The sequence below is a fragment of the Pan paniscus genome, chromosome 6 (assembly GCF_029289425.2).
Source record: "Pan paniscus chromosome 6, NHGRI_mPanPan1-v2.0_pri, whole genome shotgun sequence".
In the NCBI taxonomy this organism is placed as follows: Eukaryota; Metazoa; Chordata; class Mammalia; order Primates; family Hominidae; genus Pan; species Pan paniscus.
In genome coordinates this window covers 190,133,049-190,156,240 of record NC_073255.2, presented here as the reverse complement: position 1 = coordinate 190,156,240, position 23,192 = coordinate 190,133,049, and the positions used below count along the sequence as shown (strand labels likewise).

The following is a 23,192-nucleotide window of genomic DNA, read 5'->3' as shown; positions in this document are numbered from 1 at the left end:
GATTACAGGCGTGAGCCACCACGCCCTGCAACTTTGGCATTGTTAATAACCTATAGGGTTGTCATTAAGTTTTAAAACAGCAAGTAATTTTATTGCCACCCTGGTTAATCTCCTTCCACTCCTGAGAAAAACAAACAAACAGTGACCTCAATACCCATTTATTTCTGGCACAGCTCTCCCTCTCTCTCCAGGTGAAGTTTGTGCAAGTGTGAGTTAAGAGATTTGATGAAATTATTCACCCAGGTGTAAGTGTCGGTATGTTATTAATACTTTCTCCAAGAACATGCACATCTTCACCTGGGCTTGCTGCTGCCCCACGTAGTAAGGATGCAACAGTTTGTGGTTCTCTAGTGAGCTTTGCCACTAGTTTTGCAGGGAGAGGGCTTTTAGTGTCTTAGCCATAGTGACATGTAAACAACTGATATGAGAGTTTTTCTTGAGAATGAATTTTTATACAAAGAAAAGGGAGAGGAAGAGAACATTGCTGGCCTTGGAAATCTGAAAAACAGACACAAAACAGGAAAGGAAAGAAAGCAGATTATTTAGTTTACCGTCTTCATAATTTAAGGTTAATGTGGTTTTGATATGCCCCCACCAAATCTCGTGTTGAATTGTAATCCCCACTCTTGGAGGCAGGGCCTGGTGGGGGTGTTTATATCATGGGAGTGCATTCCTCATGGATGGTGTGGGCCATCTCTTGGGTGATGAGTGAGCTCTGAGTTCACAAGAGATCTGGTCATGTAGAAGTGTGTGGCAACTGCCTCCCACTCTTTTGCTCTTGCTTTTGCCATGTGAAGTGCCTGCTCCCACTTCACCTTCCTCTGTGAGTAAAAGCTCCCTGAGGCCTCCCCAGAAGCTGGGCACCATGCTTGTACAGCCTTCAGGCTTGTGAGCCAATTGAACCTCTTTTCTTTAAAAATTACCCCATCTCAGGATCTGGGGCAAAGGTACTCCAACAATAGACGATGCTGTTGGCAATACCTGCTCGATTCCAGCCAAACTACAATGGAACCTGCCCCTGCCAGGGTTTCAGCAGGGCCAAGCTGGAAGCTGATTTTCCACCCTAGCTCCTGTCCCAGGGAAGCAGGCCATGGGCTCCAGTTTCTCTGCGGTGTCAGCAGGATGCAGAGTAAGCCCACTTCCACCAGGCATCGATGATACAGAATGAGGCAACGCGAGGTAGTGTGGTCCGCGTTCTGCTCTCCCTTCCCTCCTGTACTGGCCCTGGGCCCAAAGGAGACTGAACAGATACACAGCCCTGGTGCTACATCTCAACAGAGAAGCTGGCTATTAAAAAAAAAAAAAAATAGAGTAGGCCAGGTGTGGTGGTTCACACCTGTGATCCCAACACTTTGGGAGGCCAAGGTGGGCAGATCACGAGATCAGGAGATCGAGAGCATCCTGGCCAAAATGGTGAAACCCCATCTCTACTAAAAATACAAAAAATGAGCCGGGCGTGGTGGTGCATGCTTGCAATCCCAGCTACTCGGGAGGCTGTGGCAGGAGAATCGAATGAACCCAGGAGGCAGAGGTTGCAGTGAGCTGAGATCGCACCACTGCACTCCAGCCTGGAGATAGAGCTAGACTCCGTCTCAAAAAAAAAAAAAAAAAAAAAAAGTAAATAGGATTCACAATCTTATCAAAATGTCCAGAATACAATAAAAAACCACTTATCATAGCAAGAACCAGAAAAAGCACAAATGAATGAAGAGTCGATTGAGACTCCAACATAAAGATGACTCAGGTGCTGGGATTACCTGCAAAGAATTTTAGAATAATTGTCATAAAAATGCTTCAATAAGCAATTATGGGTTCTCTTGAAACAAATGAAAAAAATAGAAAATTTCAGCAAAAGTAGAGCCTAGAATTAAAAATGAAAATCATGAGAATACCTCAAATAAAAGGCTACGCATGGGCTCAATATATCATCTCAATGAAATGGAGGTGACAGAGGATGGAATCCGTGACCTTGAGGATAGCTCAGTGGAATTTGTTCCATCTGAAAAACAGAGAAAACAGTTATAGGGCAGCAGAGTCTCATGGGTCAATAACAAAAGAGCTCACATTTGTATACTTGGAGTCCAAGATAAAACAGAAAAATGTTTAAAGCAGCCAGGGAGAAATGAAATGTTGCTTACAGGAGAACACCAATTCAAATGGTAGCATATTTCTCATCTCAAACCATGGAGACCAGAAATGAATGAAGTGCTTTTCCAAGTGCTGAAAGAAAATAATAGTCACCTGCCAATTCTATACCCACAGAAATTATCCTTCCAGAATGAAAGGGAAATAAAGAGGTTTTCTAGACAAAAGAAAACAAGAGAAATTAGTTGCATAATAAACCTACCCTTACAGAAGGGCTGACCGAAGGATTTTTTTATTTTTGTTTTTTATTTATTTTATTATTATTATTTTTGAGATGGAGTCTCATTCTGTTTCCCAGGCTGGAGTGCAGTGGCACGATCTCGGCTCACTGCAACCTGTGGCTCCTAGGTTCAAGCCATTCTCCTGTCTCAGCCTCCCAAGTAGCTGGGATTACAGGCGCCGGACACCACACCCAGCTAATTTTCTGTGTTTTCAGTAGAGATGGGGTTTCGCCATGTTGGCCAGGCTCGTCTCGAACTCCTGACCTCAGGTGATCCGCCCGCCTCGGCCTCCCATTGTGCTGGGATTACAGGTGTGAGCCACTGTGCCTGGCCATACCTCATGAGTTTTTAAAAGCGATATTTGATGTTTGAAGCAAAAGTTACTATGCCATCTGATGGGATGCTCAATGCATGTAGAAGAAATACCTGAGACATGGATATTTAAAAGATGGGAAGTGGAAAGATACCTAAAGGAAGGGCGATCCTCCACTTTACTCCACGTGATAAGGCCTCACTTCCGGGGACTGTGATGGGTTAGGGTAGAAGGTGGATCCATTGACACCGAACTCGCAGTGCTCTGCATGTCGCATGTGCAATGGGGCCAGGGAGCTGCAGGGCTGCCCTGGAGCGGATGAGGGGTGGCCGGAGCTTCGCAGAGGAAATGGGGTAGATTATGTGGGGCTGTTGGTTACATTGAGGCCACTGTAAAGTGATTGGATGTTTTTCTAAATGTAGGTATTTAGTTATTAGAATAAATGAGCAAGAAGTGACAGAATCTGACTTGATTTTTTTTTTTTTTTTTTTTTTTTTTTGAGACCGAGTCTCACTCTGTCGCCCAGGCTGGAGTGCAGTGGCGCGATCTCGGCTCACTGCAAGCTCCGCCTCTCGGGTTCACGCCATTCTCCTGCCTCAGCCTCCCCAGTAGCTGGGACCACAGGCGCCCGCCACTACACCCGGCTAATTTTTTGTATTTTTACTAGAGACGGGGTTTCACCGTGTTAGCCAGGATGGTCTTGATCTCCTGACCTCGTGATCAGCCCGCCTCGGCCTCCCAAAGTGCTGGGATTACAGGCTTGAGCCACCGCACCCGGCCGACTTGAATTTTTAAAATATCACCTTAGCTACTGTGTTGAGATTTCAGTGTGAGGGTTAAGGGCAGGTGCAGTACGACGGATTAGGAGGCTATTTCAGGAATCCAGGCAAGGCCATTGCGAGTGGAGGGGAGAAGCCAGTGGGTTCTGGGGGATGGTAGTTTCAATACAGAGCCCAAGGAAATCTTGATGGTGGAAAAGAGGGATCTTTAGGATGGCTCCCGGAAGTTTGGCTTCAGTGGCCACTAATTGAGGTGAAGAAGACTGCGGGAGAGCAGGTGGGGTGGAAGATCAGAAGTGTGGCTAGGGTTGAGATGCCGATTAAGCATCCAAGCAGCTGGATATGTAAACCTAGATTTCGGAAGAGAGCTACAGACTTGGGATAAAAAATTGAATGTAGTTACTATGTGGAGAGTGCTTAAAAGGATGAGATTGGATGCGGTCACCTAGGGAGCAGGTGTCAACGTTACTCATGGAACCACAAAAATGTAAATCTGGATGGAATATCTATAACATCAGCAAACAAGAATGAGGGGCCTCTCTATTTTTTGCTGGTGTACCCCAATTCTCCCTATAGCACCTGGCATATAGTAGTCACTTGATAATATCTACTGAATGAACAGTGACACGTGTGACCTGTCCACCATGACCAGATCAGCATCAGATCTAGAGCAACAGTGGAAATCTTCTCATTTCTAATTCAATGGTCGTTTATTGTCCCTAACTTTCCTGCCAAATTTAATTCTCAATATCTTACTCGTGTTCAACACTAAATTCTGATTACTTTATTGGTTGTTATTTTTCATAAGTTATTCTTAAACTTATGATGTCTTTAAAACTAAAATTAACTGCATTTTTCCCTATTTTAGGAAAAAATGAAGACAGGCAAATTTTGTGATAAATCAAATTTGAAAGAGAGTAAGATTTTTTAATTTAATAAAAATGTTTTTTACCCATTTTATAGAATTATAACAATATTCAACCCTTTTAAAACGTGGTTGCTATAGATTTTCTGTACATCACAAGGAATTCAATACTATATTAGATATTAAAAGCCTAACAACCTAAAGATTGATGATGGTTTGTGTCAGACAAGTTTTAAAATAATAAGGAAAATAGGTATAGGGAATGTATTGATAATAGAATGTACATTTTCTTAAGTATAGGCTAAATTGGATTTAGGATTGTATTAATTCCAAATGAATCATTTTATTAGCACTAGCTTAGAGGAATAATTTCTTCCATACACAGAAAATTACTGTGTATACTCAATATTACTAAGATATAAAAGCCATTAGGTTTTTGTTTATTATCATTTTTCTGACTTTTCTCCATATAAGTGAGAAGCAATTATCACTTGAATCAACAATATATATTAATTTTTAAAAATAGAAATAAATATAAAGCAAGGTTATAATTTTTATGACCATAGGCTCTAAGAAACCTAACCCTGTGCTTTCCATAGAAACCATAGTCCAGCGTTTGCTCTGTTCCCGGCAACTTCATAGAACACAGCTACCATGAGTAATGAGAATTGACACCACCTCTTTTTAAGCGCTTTACCTTCGACATTTCAATTTGGTTTAAAATTTGAATCCCTCCGTGTGTGTTTGTGTATGTGTCTGTGTGTGTGTGTGCGTGTGCATGTGTGTGTGTGTGCATGTGTGTGTGTGTGTGTTTGCGATGAAAGAAAATACGCACACTAATTCTCCAAAATTCCTATCAGTGACTTAATCAACATGTATTTCTGAAGTTCTTACTTTCTTCAGCATTTTCTTAAGTTCTTTGGAGAACATGGACATATAAAGTATTCATTGCCCTGGCTCCAAAATGTGCAATTTAATGCAGCATACATTGCAAACAAATTTATAAGGAATATCATATTGTAACTAATAAGGGCTGCAGGAGCTTACTGGCCTGTCCCTACTCTAAAGACTAAAGTGGTCTAATGAAGGGGCTGCTTGGAGGATGCAGAGGCTGAAAATGGCAAGCATTAGGGCAGGTCAGAGAAAGGGCTGTTTATTTCAGGAAGAATACATGATACTAAGCATACCATAGACATTACGGAAAGTAAATAAAGAGTAGATTTATACTATATGAAACATTTTAGAGTAATATGATGCAATTTACAGCTAATGGGAAAAGACTACTAAGTTATTGCTGTGTCATAACTATTTTATTGTGATTTAAAAGCTTTGCATAAAACAATATCCGGTATCTTCAGAACTAATATTTGATTTGAAGTACCTTTCTATTAAAACTTCTCTGACCATCTAATTGTATTGAAAATAACATGCTGGGAATAGGATGTGTCCTCAAATTAAATTGCTTTTCAATGGCATTAAGGTAAAATAATGCCTGTGTGTTTATTGTTTTTATTAATATGACATATTGTGTGATATCTGGGCCCAACAGCTGTCTCAATTGTGGGTGATATTTATATAAGAGCAAACTTTAAGCAGATGACAACTCTGCAGATTCTGCAGCGGTAAGCCCTTCTTGACTCTTTTCTGCAGGTTGTGGATGAGAGAGCTGCCCCATGGCTGGGCTGTTTTTACGTATACTGGCTGCTTACAGGATATCACGCTGCTGAATGACGTGTACCTGAAGACCAGCAGAGGGTGGTGGATGTGCCTCTGCCCACGCCGTGTAAAGATGGCGGCAGAGCGGGCCCAACAGCACCCTTGGAGTCTACACAGGAAGATAAAGTCATGCATGGGTAATGTCCTCTGGCTGGTTCTGAAATATATAAAGGCTGCCATTTTTCAGGGACAGAGCAAATTATCTTACACCTCTTTATCCTCTAGAATTTAATTTCAAGTTGCCTAAGTCTGCATAGCTTTCCAGTCTCAGGTGCAAATGGCCCTCAAGTCTCCTGATGTCCACTGAAGATGTTTGGGGTTTTTGTTTTTACCCGATTTTAATATTTTTTTCTGTGATCCATGCAGAGCTCTAGCATCCTGACTTCTTTAACTAAATTAATACCTTTAATCTGATTGTAGTAAATTCTTGCTGTAACCTGAGATCCCTTTTCTCTCCCTGGTGACATTGCATCACGCGTCTTTGGTTTTTTGTGGATTGATTTTATTGTTTAGCTCTCAGAGGATGTTCTTATTTCCAAGTAGCTGGAAATTACCAAATACCAATCATAATATCCAGAAGTACAAATTAATAACGGGATAGTAATAAATAGTACAATCTGTACTTATAGTTTATGCCGTTTTTCTAAATTACATGTTGATCCTTTTTAGTGGCAAGCGGCCCATCAGTATTGGCTATTGATAATAATTGAAACAATATGCCATGCGATCCCCTCTAAGTGTGCAGATGTAATGAAGCATACATCTGCCAGATGGAAGAAGTTACAGTATAATGTACCCTGACTTGCTGTTGCAGGGTTGCTAAGTACAGGTTTTTTTTTTCGTTTTTTTTTCCCAGCATTTTCGCTGGTATCATTGGGTATAGACTCAGTAAGTAGGGTACCTAGCAGTCTGAGCTTGAAAACTTGAGAATTAATTTCAACACACCTTTGACTATTCCCTAATGTTCTCCACTTAAATGTGTCATAGCGAAGCCAAGGGTAACTAGTGTTTTGTGATGAAGAACTGTCCTTTCCTGTACCCACCTGCAAACTTGAGTATACATGTTGGGTGTTGAGTGCTAGAGAGAGAGAAATGATTTACCCCTCTTTAGAGATACCCCATATTGATGAGAGTGATGTGTTTGGGCATGGCTTGGAGAACCAGTGGGGTGTTTGGAATGATGGCTTTTGTCCATTTCAACATTGGAACCCTGATCCTATATTATAATAAGAAAGACAGACACATGGCAGAATCAAGTATAAATTGCTTATCATAACGTTTGTAGTTCTTTGAGATATAAAAAAGCCTCCCAATTGTCCTATAGAACTGATGTTTATTGTTTCTTTTAAATAAACATAAAAATTGACCTTCCCAGTCTTAAAACTTAAACATGTTACATTTGTATTATCTGAGTTCCTTTCTCAGAAAATAAAGGATCAGGCCTCCCAGACAGTATCAAAGAGCAAAACTTACCAGATCATGGCATCTGGACCATGAGACACCAGACTCATCACCTGTGGTGATTACCTAAACCTGCTTCCTGTTGACCAGTTCTTCTTCTTTACCCCTCCCTTATTCCTGCTTTCCCACACTTGGTTACATTTCTTCCTCACTACATACACCCATCATTTCAGTTGCTCAGGCAGGTGGATTTAAGACTGATCTGCCATCTGCTCTCCTACAGCACCCAATTAAAGCTGTCTTCCATGGCAGTACTCGTTATATCAATGACTGGCTTTTGGTGCAGTAAGCAACAGGACCTAGACTGAACCCCTGACATTCAGGTAACAAAACCAATTTCCAGAGGACATAGGCTTACTCTGCTACATTTCCTGTCTTCCTCGAATATGGCATCAAGTTTGAAAGTGGCCCTACAACTTTGATGAGTTGACTTTTATGACATTTAAATAAATATGCATTAAACCAAATTGTCCCCAGGATTTTCCACAAAAATCTCATAATTATAGAGCCTGTGGTGTCTGAGTTCACTTCATTATTTTCCAGGAAAATTTTGAACTAGAAAAAAGAAATTAAAATGTTCCAAAAGTCACAGCGTAAGAACATGTCCTAATTCTCTGTAGATTGCGTGTTTAATGGAAGAAAATGATCCTTGCTGGGGTGAAGATGCTTCCTAGGGCAATCAGAAATCTGCCAAAAGTTTTGTAGGGGATTTTTTTTTTTTTTTTTTTTGCTTTCGAGTTTTTCTCTTATGGAGCAGGATAAATGGATCAGCCTGTTAACAGACTAGGCAGATGCCCAGCATATCTGAACTACATCATTTCTTTAGACTTAGTAGGGTTTTGACTTGAACGCTAGTAGGCTCTCATATGTCTTCCTGAAATCTAGACCTTAGGTGCCCTCTGTGGGGACTGCTGTGTATACCTGGACTCAATACACTTACCTAGTCAGATGAATATAAACTGTCAGTCTTGGATCACCTACCCACTCCCTTCCAGAGTACAGAGTCAAGCTCACTGCAAGGGAGCAGGTTGCCCAGGGAGCCCAGTGCCCCTTGAAACATGAACAGTGAAGAGGTGGCTCTACATATGCAGACTCTTGCTAGTAACTAGCCGGAGAAACCATTTGCAGTGGTATGTCTTTGGAATGATCGTTTGCCAACAGCAAGAGAGAAGTATTTTCACCTTATAGTATAATTTACCCCAAGACACAGCTCCGTCCTTTCTTACCAAGGGTGCATATGTGTACATGAGTGTGTATATCTGAAGTTTACTCATTGATTAAGAAATATTGCAGGTTCTCTAAAGCTTGTATATCTTGGGCTATTACAAATTCTATTTGACTGGGAAAATAATATTTTTAGGAACTCACTCAAAAATGGACACATGCTTTGAAATAGAAATTTAAGTGGTTTCTCCAAGTAACAACAATCATGTGTTCCTTTCTTCCCACCTCTAGAGAAATACACAACAGGGAAACAATGTAGAGATACATGAGAGTCAATTGGTTATCGCTAAGTTGTTTTAAGACCCTACAGAAGCTGCATCCATGTGGCTGCAAAGGACATGATTTCATTTTTTATGACAGTGTAGTATTCCATGGAGTGTACATACCACATTTTGTTTATCCAGTCCTCCATGGATGGACATCTAGATTGAGTCCATGTCTTTACTATTGTGAATAGTTCTGCAATGAACATATAGGTACCTGTGTCTTCCTGGCAGAACAATTTATATTCCTTTGGGTATACACCCAGTAATGGGACTGCTGGGCCGAATGGTAGTTCTGTTTTAAGTTCTTTGAGAAATCTCCAAACTGCTTTCCACAGCAGCTGAACTAACTTACATTCCCATCAACAGTGTATAAGCATTCCCTTTCTCTGCAACCTTGCCAATATCTGTTGTTTTTTGACTTTCTTATAATAGCCATTCTAACTGATGTGAGAACTGATGTGAGATGTTAACACAGGAACAGAAAACCAAATACCGTGTATTGTCACTTATAAGTGGGTGTGAAACCCTGAGTACGTGTGGACACAAAGATGGGACCAATAGACACAGAAGCCTACTTGAGGAGGTAGGGTGGGAGTAGGATGAAGGTCCAAAAACTCCCTGTTGTCTACTATGCTCACTACCTGCGTGACAAAATCATTTGTACACCAAACCCTAGTGACACGTAATTTATACATGAACAAAACTGTGCATGTACCCCCAAACCTAAAATGAAAGTTGTAAAAAAAATAAACACATGTGATGTGGGAGCAGAAAGCAAAAACAAAATTAGTTGGCTTAACTGACATGTAGAGAACATTCCACCCCAAAACAGCAAAATACACAGGCTTCTCAAGTAAACATGGTTCATTTAATAAGAATAATTATATCCTAATATATTAAAAACCTTAATAAACTCAAACCATATGGAGTATATTCTTGAATTGCAATGAAATTAACTACAAATAACTAACAAAAATGATATGATTGTCCCCGAATATTTGGAAATTAAAGTAATTCTAAATACTTATGGAGAAAACTGGGAATACTCAGAAAAATCAAAACATACTTTGTACTAAAACAAAATGAGTATGTAACATATCAAAATTATGAGGTAGCTAAAGCAGGACTTTGAGGAAAAATTATAGCATTAAAAAAAGACCTTGCAGAAGGATAATGAGACTGAGGGCTGTTGAGTCGTTAATGGGTAAGGCTGGAAGCCAGAGGGCCTCTGTGCTAGTTTACAAGGAGGCTCATATCTCCTACAGTGGAAGGGAATGACATAGCTCAGACAATTAGGAAGACCTAATTTTTAGAGCTGCAGAGCTCCAGGGACATATGAATGCATGGCTGAGGTCACTGCTCAGGTGAGAAAAGGACTGAGACCAGAGACCGTGGTACAAGGACATATGTCTGGACAGACATGTCTCCTTTCCTGCCAGGCCAATACCAAGAAGGAAATGCTAATATAGCCCAGTTGGGAACATGCTGGCCCTGATCAGGGAGGAGGGACTCTATACACCCAAAGAGTTGAATGAATTAGCTGTTTTGTATGAGCAGGAACCAGAGGAGCACTCCTGGGATTAGAAATGGTGCAACCATGTTCCTAGAGCAGCCCTTAGAAACTTGAAAACAGCAATGCCCAATACTCAGCAGAATGGAAATGCCCAAATTGCCCTGTCAGAAGCCAGAGAATATGCTGAAGGAAGCAGAGATTGTATATTATGTCAGACCAAAAGACCCAAGAGAAGGTCATAGTCCAAGAGAAGGAGCAGAAAGCTCACTCTTCACTAAGACCATAAAGAATGTGCTGGGAGAGGGGCACCATCATCAATAATAAGTTTGGTGGTGGCTCTTCTGGTGGTTGGAGAGGCAGTCAAAGGAGTCCACTCAACAACATCATGAAGATGATGGAGCTCCATGCCAGGAGAAGCCAGGTTCTGGGGCTTCACCGCTAGACGCCAGGAGGTTAGAGGTGCGACCAAGGGGGTGTGGCCCACAGGGACTTGAGGAGATGGTTAATAGAGTGTCTGTAGTGGGTAAATGAATAGGCAGCCAAGAAGAATGCTGCTTAACATCTATAACTAGGAAAAAAAGTTAGAACGGAGTATCAGAAAGTCAAGCACAGTCACACTGTTAACAAGTCCAAGTTCCTGCTCAGTTGCCGGACCTCAGCCAAATTTTCAAATTCAGAATCCACTGGCATTATTCCTAGGAAGAAAGACCCTACCATACCATGGCATATGCTGTGAAAATGCCCTCGATCTTCCTCAAAGGGACCTGTAGCCATTTACTTAGGCTTCTTTATACTGAGGAAAAAAGAATAACAAGCCATTTCAAAGACTACTTAATAAAGGGCCCGAATTGACATTGATTGACCCGAATAAAAATCCAAAGATCCATCATAGCCCAGCTTTGGAGCACAGAGGGCTATGAGAGTTAGGCCAAATTAGAAATTGTGGCTAAAGTCCACCTTTCAGTGGTCTGCTAGGTCCATGAATCTACTCAAAGGTCATTTCTACAATCTCCAAGTACATAATTGGAACTGACATCCTTAGTAATTGTAGTAACCCCCTTATTGGGTTTCTGCAATGTGAGAAAAAAACTGTCATCATGGAGAAAGGCCAAATGGAAACCTCTGAAATTCCCTCTCACCCCTCTGCCAAAATAGTAAATAAAAAACAATATTGTATCCTGGGAGAGACAGCAAAGACTTGTGCCACCATTAAAGATCCAACATAAGAATACAGCAAGGGTGATCCCTGTTATGTCTCCATTTAACTCGTCAATTTGGCTCCTGCAAAAACTGGACAGATCCTGGAAAAAGACTATTGATGAGCACAGATGAATAAATAATAGCTGTGTTTGCAGACAGTTATGGTATAGTTGCTGGAGCAGACAAATATGGCCTCATGTCTATTGCAGGCAACCATTGATTTGATAAATGTGTTTTTCCCATTCTAATTAGCAAAGATGATTAGAAATAATTCATATTCACTTGGAAGGGGCAAAAATATTCACTTACATTTTGCCTCAGGGTCATATTAATTCTCTCACCCTCCTGTATTGTGGTCTCTCCAGCCTTCCCCAGATCCTACTTTAATTTTCCCTAATAAGTCCTTTACTGTCTTCTTTTCAGAATATCTTCACAAACACAATGAGAATCTCAGAAGCTATAGAATGTCTGACACATACAAAAAGAAAGAAAGAAAAGACAGAAAGAAAAGAAAGAAAGAGAAAGAAGAAAGAAAAAGAAAGAGAAAGAAAGAAAGAAAAGAAAGAAAGAAAGGAAAGAAAGAAAGACAGAGAAAGAAAGAAATCTGAATTCAGGACTAGATCTAAAATAATAAAAATCAAAAATGAATATCTGACCCTATGAACTTAATTTTTGCCTATCAAAGTATTTTTCTGTTAGCTTGTTTTCTTTAAAATAAATTGAATAAGTTAAAAGTCAGCATGACCTAGTGAAGACTGTCAACCATGGCTGCATGTTAAAATAACCTAGAGAGCTTTAGAAAGAAAAAACAGCAAGGCCTTTAACCTGCTCCCAGAATTACCGATTTCATGGTCTGGATGAGCTTAGCCATTAGAATTTTGACAAGGAAATGAGTCTCCATTTTCTCCTGTCAGAGAGAAATAATATTTTTTTATCCTGGATGGTCATTATAATGATCTAAGCAGCTAGAATACTCTTGCCCATGGCTTGCTTGCTCATTTCTGCCAAAAATTTTATAAAATATTTGCTTCTCAAAGGTGCCCCACCTGTCACCATAGCAAAGGTTGTGAGCTCCCCCATGACCCTCCTGCCTTGTCCCTGCTGGATTCCTCACCAGGGCACCTTAAAATACCCCATAGAATTAGTATGTTCACTTTGCTCATGGTTCATCTTCCTCTCCTGGCATGTAAGCTCCACAAAATAGGGAATTTTTGACCTTTTGTTCCATGCTGCAATATCTAGGTCAGAAGTTGGCAAACTACAGGCCATGGGCTAAATATGCTCCAGTGCCTGTTTTTGCAAATAAAGTTGTATTGGAATGCAATCACCCATTGTGTATATATTGTCTATAACTGTTTTTGTACTGCCCTCAGTTGCAACAGAGACTGCCTTGTGGCCTGCAAAATCGAAAATATTTATTATCTGGCCCTGTACAGAAAAAAGTTTGCCAATCTTTGGTATAGGAAAGTATCTGGCATGTAGTATATGCTTAATAATATTCTTTCATTTACTCAACAGGGTGTCTAGCACAAAATTAGCATACAAAAATGGTCAATTTTATGTTTTGTTTGATTAGAAGTGAGTATGGCCAGATCAGAGAATCAAATCCCTAGAAATTCATAGAGTAAAATGTTCATCCAAATGAATTAAAGTAATTGGAGTAGATAGTTTCTTTACCTTCATATCTTTTTTTGTTTGTTTTGTAGAGGGAAAGGGAAATGATTAGTAAAAGGCAGGTTTCACTTCCTAATCCTTTTGTTGCTCACTTAATTTTTGTGCTTGTTTGCAAGTTTCAATTAATATCAATCAAAATAATTCTCCCTACTTTGTAAATGGTGTTCAATTGTTACCATGCAAAAGGTGAATTAACCTAGGACAGGGGTTCAGGCCTCTGGCTGCCCCCTAAGCTTCGGGGTCTGCGTGATCATCTTCTGGCAATCTAGAAGGGATGCTGTTTGGAAGCTGTGCTTACCATCATTACGCTGACATTGATTTTTAAATTGTCCATTAGTGTATTCATAAGGGAGCATATGCTTTTTTTGCTAGAAGCAAAACAGAACTTTATTAACAGAACCCTGACTTTTCCTTTCTTCTTCCACCTTTAAAGCTTGGTCTTTTATGAGATATGGACTTCTTTGCAGTCTGACAAACTTTGTAGACACTTCTCAAAATAAAGTTTATAAATGCTAAAGGAAGAAGAAGGAGAAAGCCATGAGATGACAAAGGCAATAAGTTATATTGAAATTGTAGTACTAGAAATTGAAGTTTTTAAGCAAAACTTTAAAAGCAACAAATATTTGATATAATAACTTCTGTGATTCTGTATTTAATGTGGTGGATATAATAACAATTATAATTTCGAAGTCATGCTGAGAGTAAACTTTTCAAGATATTTGGAGCCACTGTGAATGTGATATTAAAATACTGAAAGTCATAATTTCTGCTGGTGAGACCGTCACAGGTATTGCTAATGCAACTGTGGCTGCTGCCTGGATGCATAATGGAAGTAGAGGCTAAATTTCAGTTAGCAGAAAAGGAAATCAGATGTAATTTTTCCCTTGTATTCTTTCTAACTCTTTTTCTACTTTAAGCGTTAAATTTACTTGTGCACTCTCTAGCCTGTTTCTTCCTCAGAAAGTATCCTCCACCTTTTGCCCATTTAACATTCTGACAAATTTGAGTCCATACATTTTTATTACTCCAAAAGAGGTACCTTTTAAACTGTACCTTTATCAGGAGTTGGAGATCAGCCTGGCCAACATGGTGAAACCCCGTCTCTACTAAAAACACAAAAAATTAGCAGGGCGTGGTGGCACGTGCCCGTAATCCCAGCTACTTGGGAGGCTGAGGCAGCAGAATTGCTTGAACCGGGGAGGCAGAGGTTGTGGTGAGCAGAGATCACGCCATTACACTCCAGCCTGGGCAACAGAGCAAGACTCCATCTCATAAATAAATAAATAAATAAATAAATAAACTGTACCTTTAGATTCCCAGTGAGATCTTATTTTCCTTCTAAAGAAATTGCTGACAGTGGCCCCTAATGTCATATACTGAAGTACTAGCTCCTGAAATCTTAGCACAGGTGTACTAGGAATTCTACTTATGTTTATAATTAGTCTCGATACACATTAGTCAATTTGGCATAGCTAGTGCACAGTCTGAAAGCTAGTGAGATAGATGTAGAGTTGCAAAATTTTCAATTTATCTATTAGGCAGCAGGAGGCTACAGTTGGCCCTATGCAAAACAATTCATGTAGCATTATGGGAATTTGTCTTTTGCACTGCCTGGCTATCTTGCTTTTATGTGCATTTATTACTAAGAAGTTGTACTCATGGAGTATTGTATTATTATTGTTGATAAAATAATAATGATATTTTGCAGTCACCATGCATCTTTCTTTGTTCCCTGACTTTGCTTGCACAGGAAAATTAAAGAAACAAACTGCCGTTTAGTACTTTTCCACCTCTGCAGTAAAAAATCGTCAGGAAAGCACAAGCTCAGAATTATCAATGAGCAGATGCTAACAGGTTATGAAACTATGCAAATCAAAGTACACTTGAACAAATGAACTGAAGTTGCTGCCTTGTCAACTTAGACATAGCTGGTGGAACTCAGTAATGGATGTTAGGGAAAATTTTGAAAATAGAAATGTCTGTAACATTTTTTTTCTCTAAACCGAGCCTTTTCTGGGTAGGAAGAAGTACTGATAAATTTACAAACTCTGTTTTGCTTACCCAGTGACATTGTCCACCCCTTACATCTTGCTGCAAGATACCCATTTTCCTTTCTCCCATGAAATGAGATTTTAGGCACATAAACTTATGCTGATCCAGGAGATGTGAGATAAGGTGGGGCTAAGAGTTTCCCAACTGATGTCAGTAGTTAAAACAAAGAAAAAATACTGATAGCAATTTTATATCACATAAAATAGATGTCCCCTAGGTTTCCATCTACATCTAACATTTTATGACTCTAATATAATCTTACAAAATAATAATAATAAATGGAAAACTGGAGAGCAATGATTATTTGATTAGAGTAGTAGGAAAACACTGAAAATTACTATGTACCAGGATTTCAGATAGGTATTGCGAAATAAGAATAAAAAAGATATCTCGCCCCCAAGGGCTTGAAAGTGAAATAAAAGAGACAAACAATAATCTGTTCATTAAAAAACTGTGTGATGAATGCCTTGAGAGAGATAAGTACAGGTTGCTAAAGCAGCAAAGACGTTCAAAGAAGACTTCCTAGCGGGTGTGGTACTTGAAGTAAGATGAGATGTAACGAACTAGAAGGCTCTGTCTAAATGAAGAGAGGTATGGAGGCTTCCTATTTAGAGAAAACAGTAGGAAGTCGGAAGAGATGAGCACATTAAAGAAATGATAATTTAATATGGCCACAGGAGTCCACAAATTGTACAGGTGAACATATGTCCCCCATATATTCACCTATACAATTTAAAGCAGAAACATATGTATAGTCCAGTGGCGATCTGGGGCCAAGATGTTCTATGAGTAATAAAGACTGTTCTCTTATCTGGAGACCTCATATTTCCTGTAAGAATCCATCTGTCTGTCTATCTAATCATCGTTTCTGTCTATCTTTCTATTTTATCTATACTTCTTTCTAGCCATGATGCTATTAAGAGAATTGTTGGCCTGGAAAATAGATTTGGAGAAAGTACAATGTTGCCGCTTAGAGAACTACCAAGTTTAAGACAGGTAAAGAAACAGAGAGGATTAAGTAAGAAGTCTCAAATTAATCCCTTTGAAGTATCAGAAAGAGACAACACAGGATGTGGAAAAGAGACACTATTTGAAGAGACTATGAAAGGGAATTGTCTATGATTGTTCAAAAGCCAATCTTCAGATTCAGAAATCCCAGTGAATCCTATGCAGGAGAAATAAAAAGAAATCGATACCTAGAAATATGAGACTGAAAACGAAGAACAACGTGGACAAACAGTCTTTGCCTTTCAGAGGGAAAAAGACAGAATATCTGCAAAGAAATGATCATTAGCTTAAGAGCTACTTTCTCAACAACATAACCAGCAAATAGAAAGGGAAGATATCTTAACTGATTATTATCCCACAAAACCATTTTTCCAGAATGAAGACAAAATAAAAACATTTAAAAACAACAACAAAACCCTGAGGGAATGCAAATCAACAGACTGCCTCTTTCATTGAGAAAGTCTGGCTGTGAAAAACATGTCCCCTGCAATAAAGCGTTCTTAATGAGGTAGCTAATTTGCATTTGGATCAATCTGCTTATTAGATTCGGAGCAGTAAGTAACAATTTACAGACCAGTGCTAATATACAGACCACACATTAAATATCAGTGTTCAAAAAGATGTGTTTCAGAAATAAAGAAAACAGTGACAGAGTTGAGATGTGAAAATAATAGTAAGGAAAGAAAATGGCACACAGAGAAATCTAAAAAAAGCAGTAAGTGTGTTTTTAAAAAAATGTGTCCTTGGAGGTTAGAAACAATAATACAAGGGTTAGGATAGTTAGGAATGAGTGACCCAAGTTAAAGCATTATAATGTGTCTAAGTTGTAAACATTGGTCATCCTTTACACTTTTTAAAGGTCTACATGTTAAAATTCTTAGAGATAGGGAAAGATATAGAAAGAGTAACATCCAAACTAGTAGAGGGGAAAATGGAACTAAAAGAATGCCAGCAAGAAAAACAGACCTTAATCATTCCAAAACAGGAAGAAAAAAAAAAACAGGAGAAAAAAGGGCACAAATACAAAGAAAAATTAGTACAGAAGAAATGAATTCAATCATATCAGTGACCAGAATGCTGGCCAAAATTCTTCAGTTAAAAGACATAAATCATAAGAACACAGAAAACTTGAAAGTCAAAGGATGGAAAAACATCATGGTATATGTTGTACACTGTACATATAAACAAAATTTTTTGGCAATGATACCTCAATAATGTTGGAGAAATTAATGAAACATTTTAAAAAGATATCAGACAAATACTGTTTTGTTTTTACTTAGGCAATGCTATTAATATAGCAATATATATGACTGGAGAAGCCATAAACTACAGTACCACCAGAGAAAATACAAGAAAGGAAGCATTTTAAAAACAAAAATAATGATTATAGGTTAGTAGGTTGCTTCCCTAAGAAGAAATAGCAATTTTAAAGGTATCCACCTAATTCTGTAACTCAAAATATAGAACACATAAATATGTACAGATATAATGTTTCACAAGGGATCAATGGCAAATCTACCGTTAGACGGAGACCTGAATGGTTGGTGAAGTATAGATGAAGGGAAGAGCCAAATGTGCAGGTGCAGCAGCTGTGCACGTTTCCCACAATGCATAAAACATCTCGGGAGAGATGAAATATGGGGAAAGTAACAGCAGTAAAGAAAAAAGAAGCAGCTGGGATTTCCAGTCTAAGAAAAGAAGAATAGAGAACTTGAGGTGCAGACACAAAAGCCTCGTTCCTGTCATTTTAGGGTTTCTTATCTGAGAATGGTCATCCTGTGTCTAGGCACAGCAGGCCTTGGGAAGGTAGCCTCTATATCTCCAAAGTTTCTGACCTATACTGTTGTACTCCTTATCCGACTTTTAAAAGCAACATGCCCAGTTAATTTCAGTTACCCCTAGGGATGGTTGTGTATCAAGACATTCTCAGACATCCACAGACTGGCATGAATGAGCGCACTTGCTGAGGGGAATCACACAGAGGGTGTGCAACTTTCAGCCTCAGGAGAGAGGAAAGGAGCAGGAGAAAACTCACGCACGCACTGCTCTCAACATCAGGGAGCCATACATAGCCACCGGGGTTACCTCATATGTGATAAGCTGTTTATAGATGTGTTTTCCCCATTGGATTCTATCTTGAAGGAGTCAAATATTTTTCCAATCTTTGACTACTTGAGGTATATTACACTCCTGGATCAGAAAACTGAAGTCAAGAGTCAGCTCCATCTCCTATGTGGTTGCCCTACATTCTCCCCTGGCTGTGAACTGTGCTTATTCCTGCCTCTGTGGCTTGCTCACAGAAGCCCCAGTGCCTCAAATCTTCACCTTTGGTTCTGCCTTTTCAAATGTTATGTGATTTTCAAAGCCAACGTTCAATTCCACCCCTTCCATGCAGCCCTCCAGCTCAGATTCCTTCCTTTTCTGAAACTGGATGCCATTTACATGCAGGTACCGTGTTATGGTCTCCCTCCTTGGTTTCTTAAGCTTGAGCCTTGGGTACAAGTTGCAGGGCAGGGATCATGCTTATTAATTTGCTTGTATCATACACAGGGAAAATGCTGCTCAAATGATCCACTGTTGGATTGATGGAGACACCTACATGAATTACATCACTTGTCTTGGATTCTTTTAGCTTAGAAATGCAATGATTTTATGACAAAGTTTCTAAATTTCACAAAGGTGAATTTTGAAATTGATTTTGAAATAATTTAATTCTAGCTATTTCTTAAACTCCAATATACCTGCTAAGTTATATGGCAATATGGTCTTTGTGAAAATAGATAGTCTATTTATGCATTTCTACCAGGTCACAGCCATTACAAACTTCATGAGAATAGATTTTTTTGTTTTTGTTTTGTTTTGTTTTGAGACAGGCTCTTACTCTGTTGCCCACGCTGGAGTGCAGAGGCACCATCAGGGCTCACTGCAGCCTCTACCTCCATGGGCTCAGGTGATCTTCCCATGTCAGCCTCTCCAGATAGCTGAGACTACAGGTGCACGCCACCATACCCAGCTAATTTTTGTATTTTTGGTAGCAATGGGGTTTTGACATTTTGCCTAGGCTGGTCTTGAACTCCTGGGCTCAAATGATCCTGCCCACCTCAGTGTCCCAAAGTGCTGGGAATATAGGCATAAGCCACCATGCATGGCCAAGAGTAGATTTGTCCCTGTTCTTCCAAACTTCTTATTTAGTTTTGTAATTCATCATCATAATCAACTTTGAAGTCCCTTCTGTCAAGTGATCCAGGCTTATTGAAATGAATACAGAATTGGAAAGAGTGGGGAAACCGTTTCTCTTCTCATAAAAAGAGTCACATTTTTCTTTTTCTCACAAGAAATACCTTGGGGTAGCTGCATGAGAAATGTGGACATTTTTCCATAAAGCACCAAAAGATAATACAGAACAAAACACAATATGTCAGTTCAGTGAATGGAGGAAAGAAACAGTAAGAAAAATGTCTTTTAGCTGCAGCCTAATAGGGCTTCACAGATATCTCTATGGTAAAATATAAATGAACCCATCAAGAGTTGTTGACATGTGGAACAATAATAACATCCCAACTACCTTGAAATCTTGTTTAAAATGAAGACTCCTGGAGGAACAGAATTGAGAGCATACTTCAGCAAAGGAGCTCTCCATAAATATGATAAAGTCATTTCAATATCCACTGCCTTCTCTTAGCTGTTCCCAGGTGCTTATGTCCTCATGTGTCCCTTGTGTCCACAGATACCCAAGCACTTGTTAGCTTAGACATAGCTCTAGTCATGACCTTTGGGTTAGCAGCAAACAGCTGGTCCAGAACCCTTCACCCCAGAAGCAGCTGAATCCACACCAACATGTCTGTCTATCTCTATCTATCTATCTATCTATCTATCTATCTATCTATCTATCTATCATCTATCTACCTATCTAATCTATGTATTATCTATTATAAATCTATCTATCCATCACCTATCAGTCTACCTATTTTTCTATCAACCTATTAGCCATCTATTCATTATTTATCACCTATTTATCATCTATCTATCCATCTATTATCTGTTTATCTGTCTATCATCTGTCTACCTAATCTATGTATTATTATCTATTATCAAACTACCTATCATCTATCCATCTATCATCTGTCTACCTATTTTTCTATCAATCTGTTAACTATCTATTTATCTATTATTTATCATCTATCTATTATTTATCATCTATCTATTTATCATCTATCTGTTATCTATTTGTCTATCATCTGTCTATCTATCTACCTACCTACCTACATACCTATCTGTATTAGTCTGTTCTCATGCTGCTAATAAAGACCCACCTGAGACCAGGCAATTTATAAAGGAAAGAGGTTTAATTCACTCACAGTTCTACATGCTTGGGGAGGCCTCACAATCATGGCAGAAAGCAAATGAAGAACAAAGCCACATCTTACATGGTGACAGGCAAGAGAACTTGTGCAAAGGAATTCCCATTTATAAAACCATCAGATCTCATGAGACTTATTCACAACCATGAGAACAGTATGGGGGAAACCACCCATATGATTCAATTATCTCCATCTGACCCCGCCCTTGACACATGGGGATTATTACAATTCAAGGTGAAATTTGAGTGGCGACAGAGCCGAACCATATCTCCATCCATCCATCCATCCATCCATCCATTCATAGAGTCATATATCTGAGTCCTGAGCATTCTGGCATATATATTTCTGTGTACAGGGGCTTCCTTGTGATTATGCCACTCATTTTGGGAAAGGAGGAGGATAAAAGAGCATTTTGCGGTTTCTACCTTCTCCCTTTGCAAATCTAGGAAGACAAAACTGGCTAATGAACAGATTGTGGGTATATTTAACCACTGTACCCAGTGGTCCTCTTTTCACTTTATATGACAGTTCTTAAGTAGTGGAGCTGGTACCAGATGGGTGATGGAGGCTTTCCTATACTTCTCTAAAATCACACCCTGTAGATGGCCACTGGGTCTTTCTGGGTGTGCTTAAGCCTCACACCATTGTATGGAGGACAGTGCTGTAGGGAAAAGGGAGAAAAGCTCCAGACAAGATGCCCAAATCCCTGGGCTCTAGTCTTCACTGTGAATATCTTCAAATAAATAGATGACTTTTATTAATATCTTCCCATATTTCTTAGTTTTCTCATCTGTAAAAATGGTGCTAACAATCATAGCTCTTTTTAAGTCTTTACAGTGTCAAATTAAATTTCACCTGGGATAAGGCCTTGCAGCCTGTGAGGTGTGAGACAAATGCAGTCCCTGCGAAAGGCTTTGTAGGAATATCACAGAGCCAGGTAAGATCATACACAAGGCAAAGGAGCACACGCTTCCTAAGACAAACACACGCTCTCTCTCACATACACACAGACACAGACACACATATCCTCTGACTATCTGCACACCACAACTCCAACTCTGCATTCAACCCACTAGTCTCCTGGCATCTCCTCTCCTGACCCCAGCATTTGTCTGAGGCTTCACCTATTGAGCATGTCTCAGATCCTGAAATGATTCCAGCTGCGGGGCCTCTGCTCTTCCGATACTGAATGCTAGCTGCCCCTTGAGCTTGGCTCCATCACGGCCCACATCGTGGGTGAGGATCAATGAGGATGATAATGGTGATACTATTCATTTGACTCACCAGAAAGAACCTTAGCTCCCAGTTGACCATGCAAGGAAGAATAATTTAGCAATCTAAAAGCTTTCTTTTGCCAATATTGATGTATTTGGTGATTAAAATGAAGCCTGCACTGCTGGTCTTTCTCTAGGCAGGCATTCCAAACAGAGTAAGTTCAGATATAAAAGCCAGATTGTTACCACTGAGCTCATTTAAAGAAAAAAGGAAAATGAGTTTTTAAGTTTGTTTTCAGTCTAGATTACTTTTTTAAGTTGTAAAACAAAATTTGCTTATGGTAGTCACCATTAGGATAAAGAACATATACTGTCCAAATACAAGTGAAATAGATAATCACGTGTTAGAAAAACAGCTCCGATGGAAGATTGAGATGCCAGTTTGGTGCAGCTATTATTATAGGGTTTTATTCCTAAATTTTTGAGGGCCTCTTCATTTAAAGATAATCCAGAAATAATGAATTTAGGGCTTAGATACACTTTAAGAGTATTCCCATGATTATACAGCAAAGCTCTTTAATGCAAATTACACATAATTTATTTGTAAATTTACTTACTGAAGGATTTGTAGTTCAGCATTATGTTGATTTTCAGTATAAACAGAATTTACTATATCAGTATTTGTCCCAGATGATTGAATTCTCGAATTCTTCCTCTCTTTCTCTCTCCTTTCCTCCATTCCTTCCTTTCTTCTTTCCTCCCTCCCTCCTTCCTTTCTTCCTTTCCCCCTCCCCCCCTCCTTCCTTTCTTTCTTCCTTCCATTTTCTTTTCCTCCCTTCCTTCCTTCCTCCCTCCCTCCCTCTCTCTCCCTCCATCTTCCCTCCTTTCCTCCCTTCCTTACTTCCTTCCTCCCTCCCTCCCTTCCTCCCTCCCATCTTCTTTGCTTCCTTCCTTCCTCCCTCCCTCCTTCTTCTCTCCCTTCCTTCTTTCCTCCCTCCTTCTTCTCTCCCTTCCTTCTTTCCTTCTTTCCTTCCTTCCTTCTCTTTCTTCTTTCCTTCCTTACCCTCCTCCCTCCCTCCCTACCTCCTTCCCTCCCTCCCTCTCTCTCCCTCCATCTTCCCTCCTTTCCTCCCTTCCTTACTTCCTTCCTCCCTCCCTCCCTTCCTCCCTCCCATCTTCT

General features: G+C 39.6%; 1 protein-coding gene across 1 annotated transcript in view; it reads right to left on the bottom strand.

Annotated features, from left to right (window-relative positions):
• Window positions 1-142: 142 nt before the first annotated feature.
• Window positions 143-23,192, bottom strand: part of ACTR3B (actin related protein 3B) — a 980,748-nt gene continuing 957,698 nt past the window's right edge. The window contains exons 6-7 of the mRNA XM_063606430.1: window positions 1,893-1,999; window positions 143-498 (exon numbers count right to left, since the gene is read on the bottom strand). Coding sequence (XP_063462500.1) covers window positions 1,931-1,999 — 69 coding nt within the window. The 3' untranslated portion in view covers window positions 143-498; window positions 1,893-1,930. The remainder of the gene's footprint in view (window positions 499-1,892; window positions 2,000-23,192) is intronic.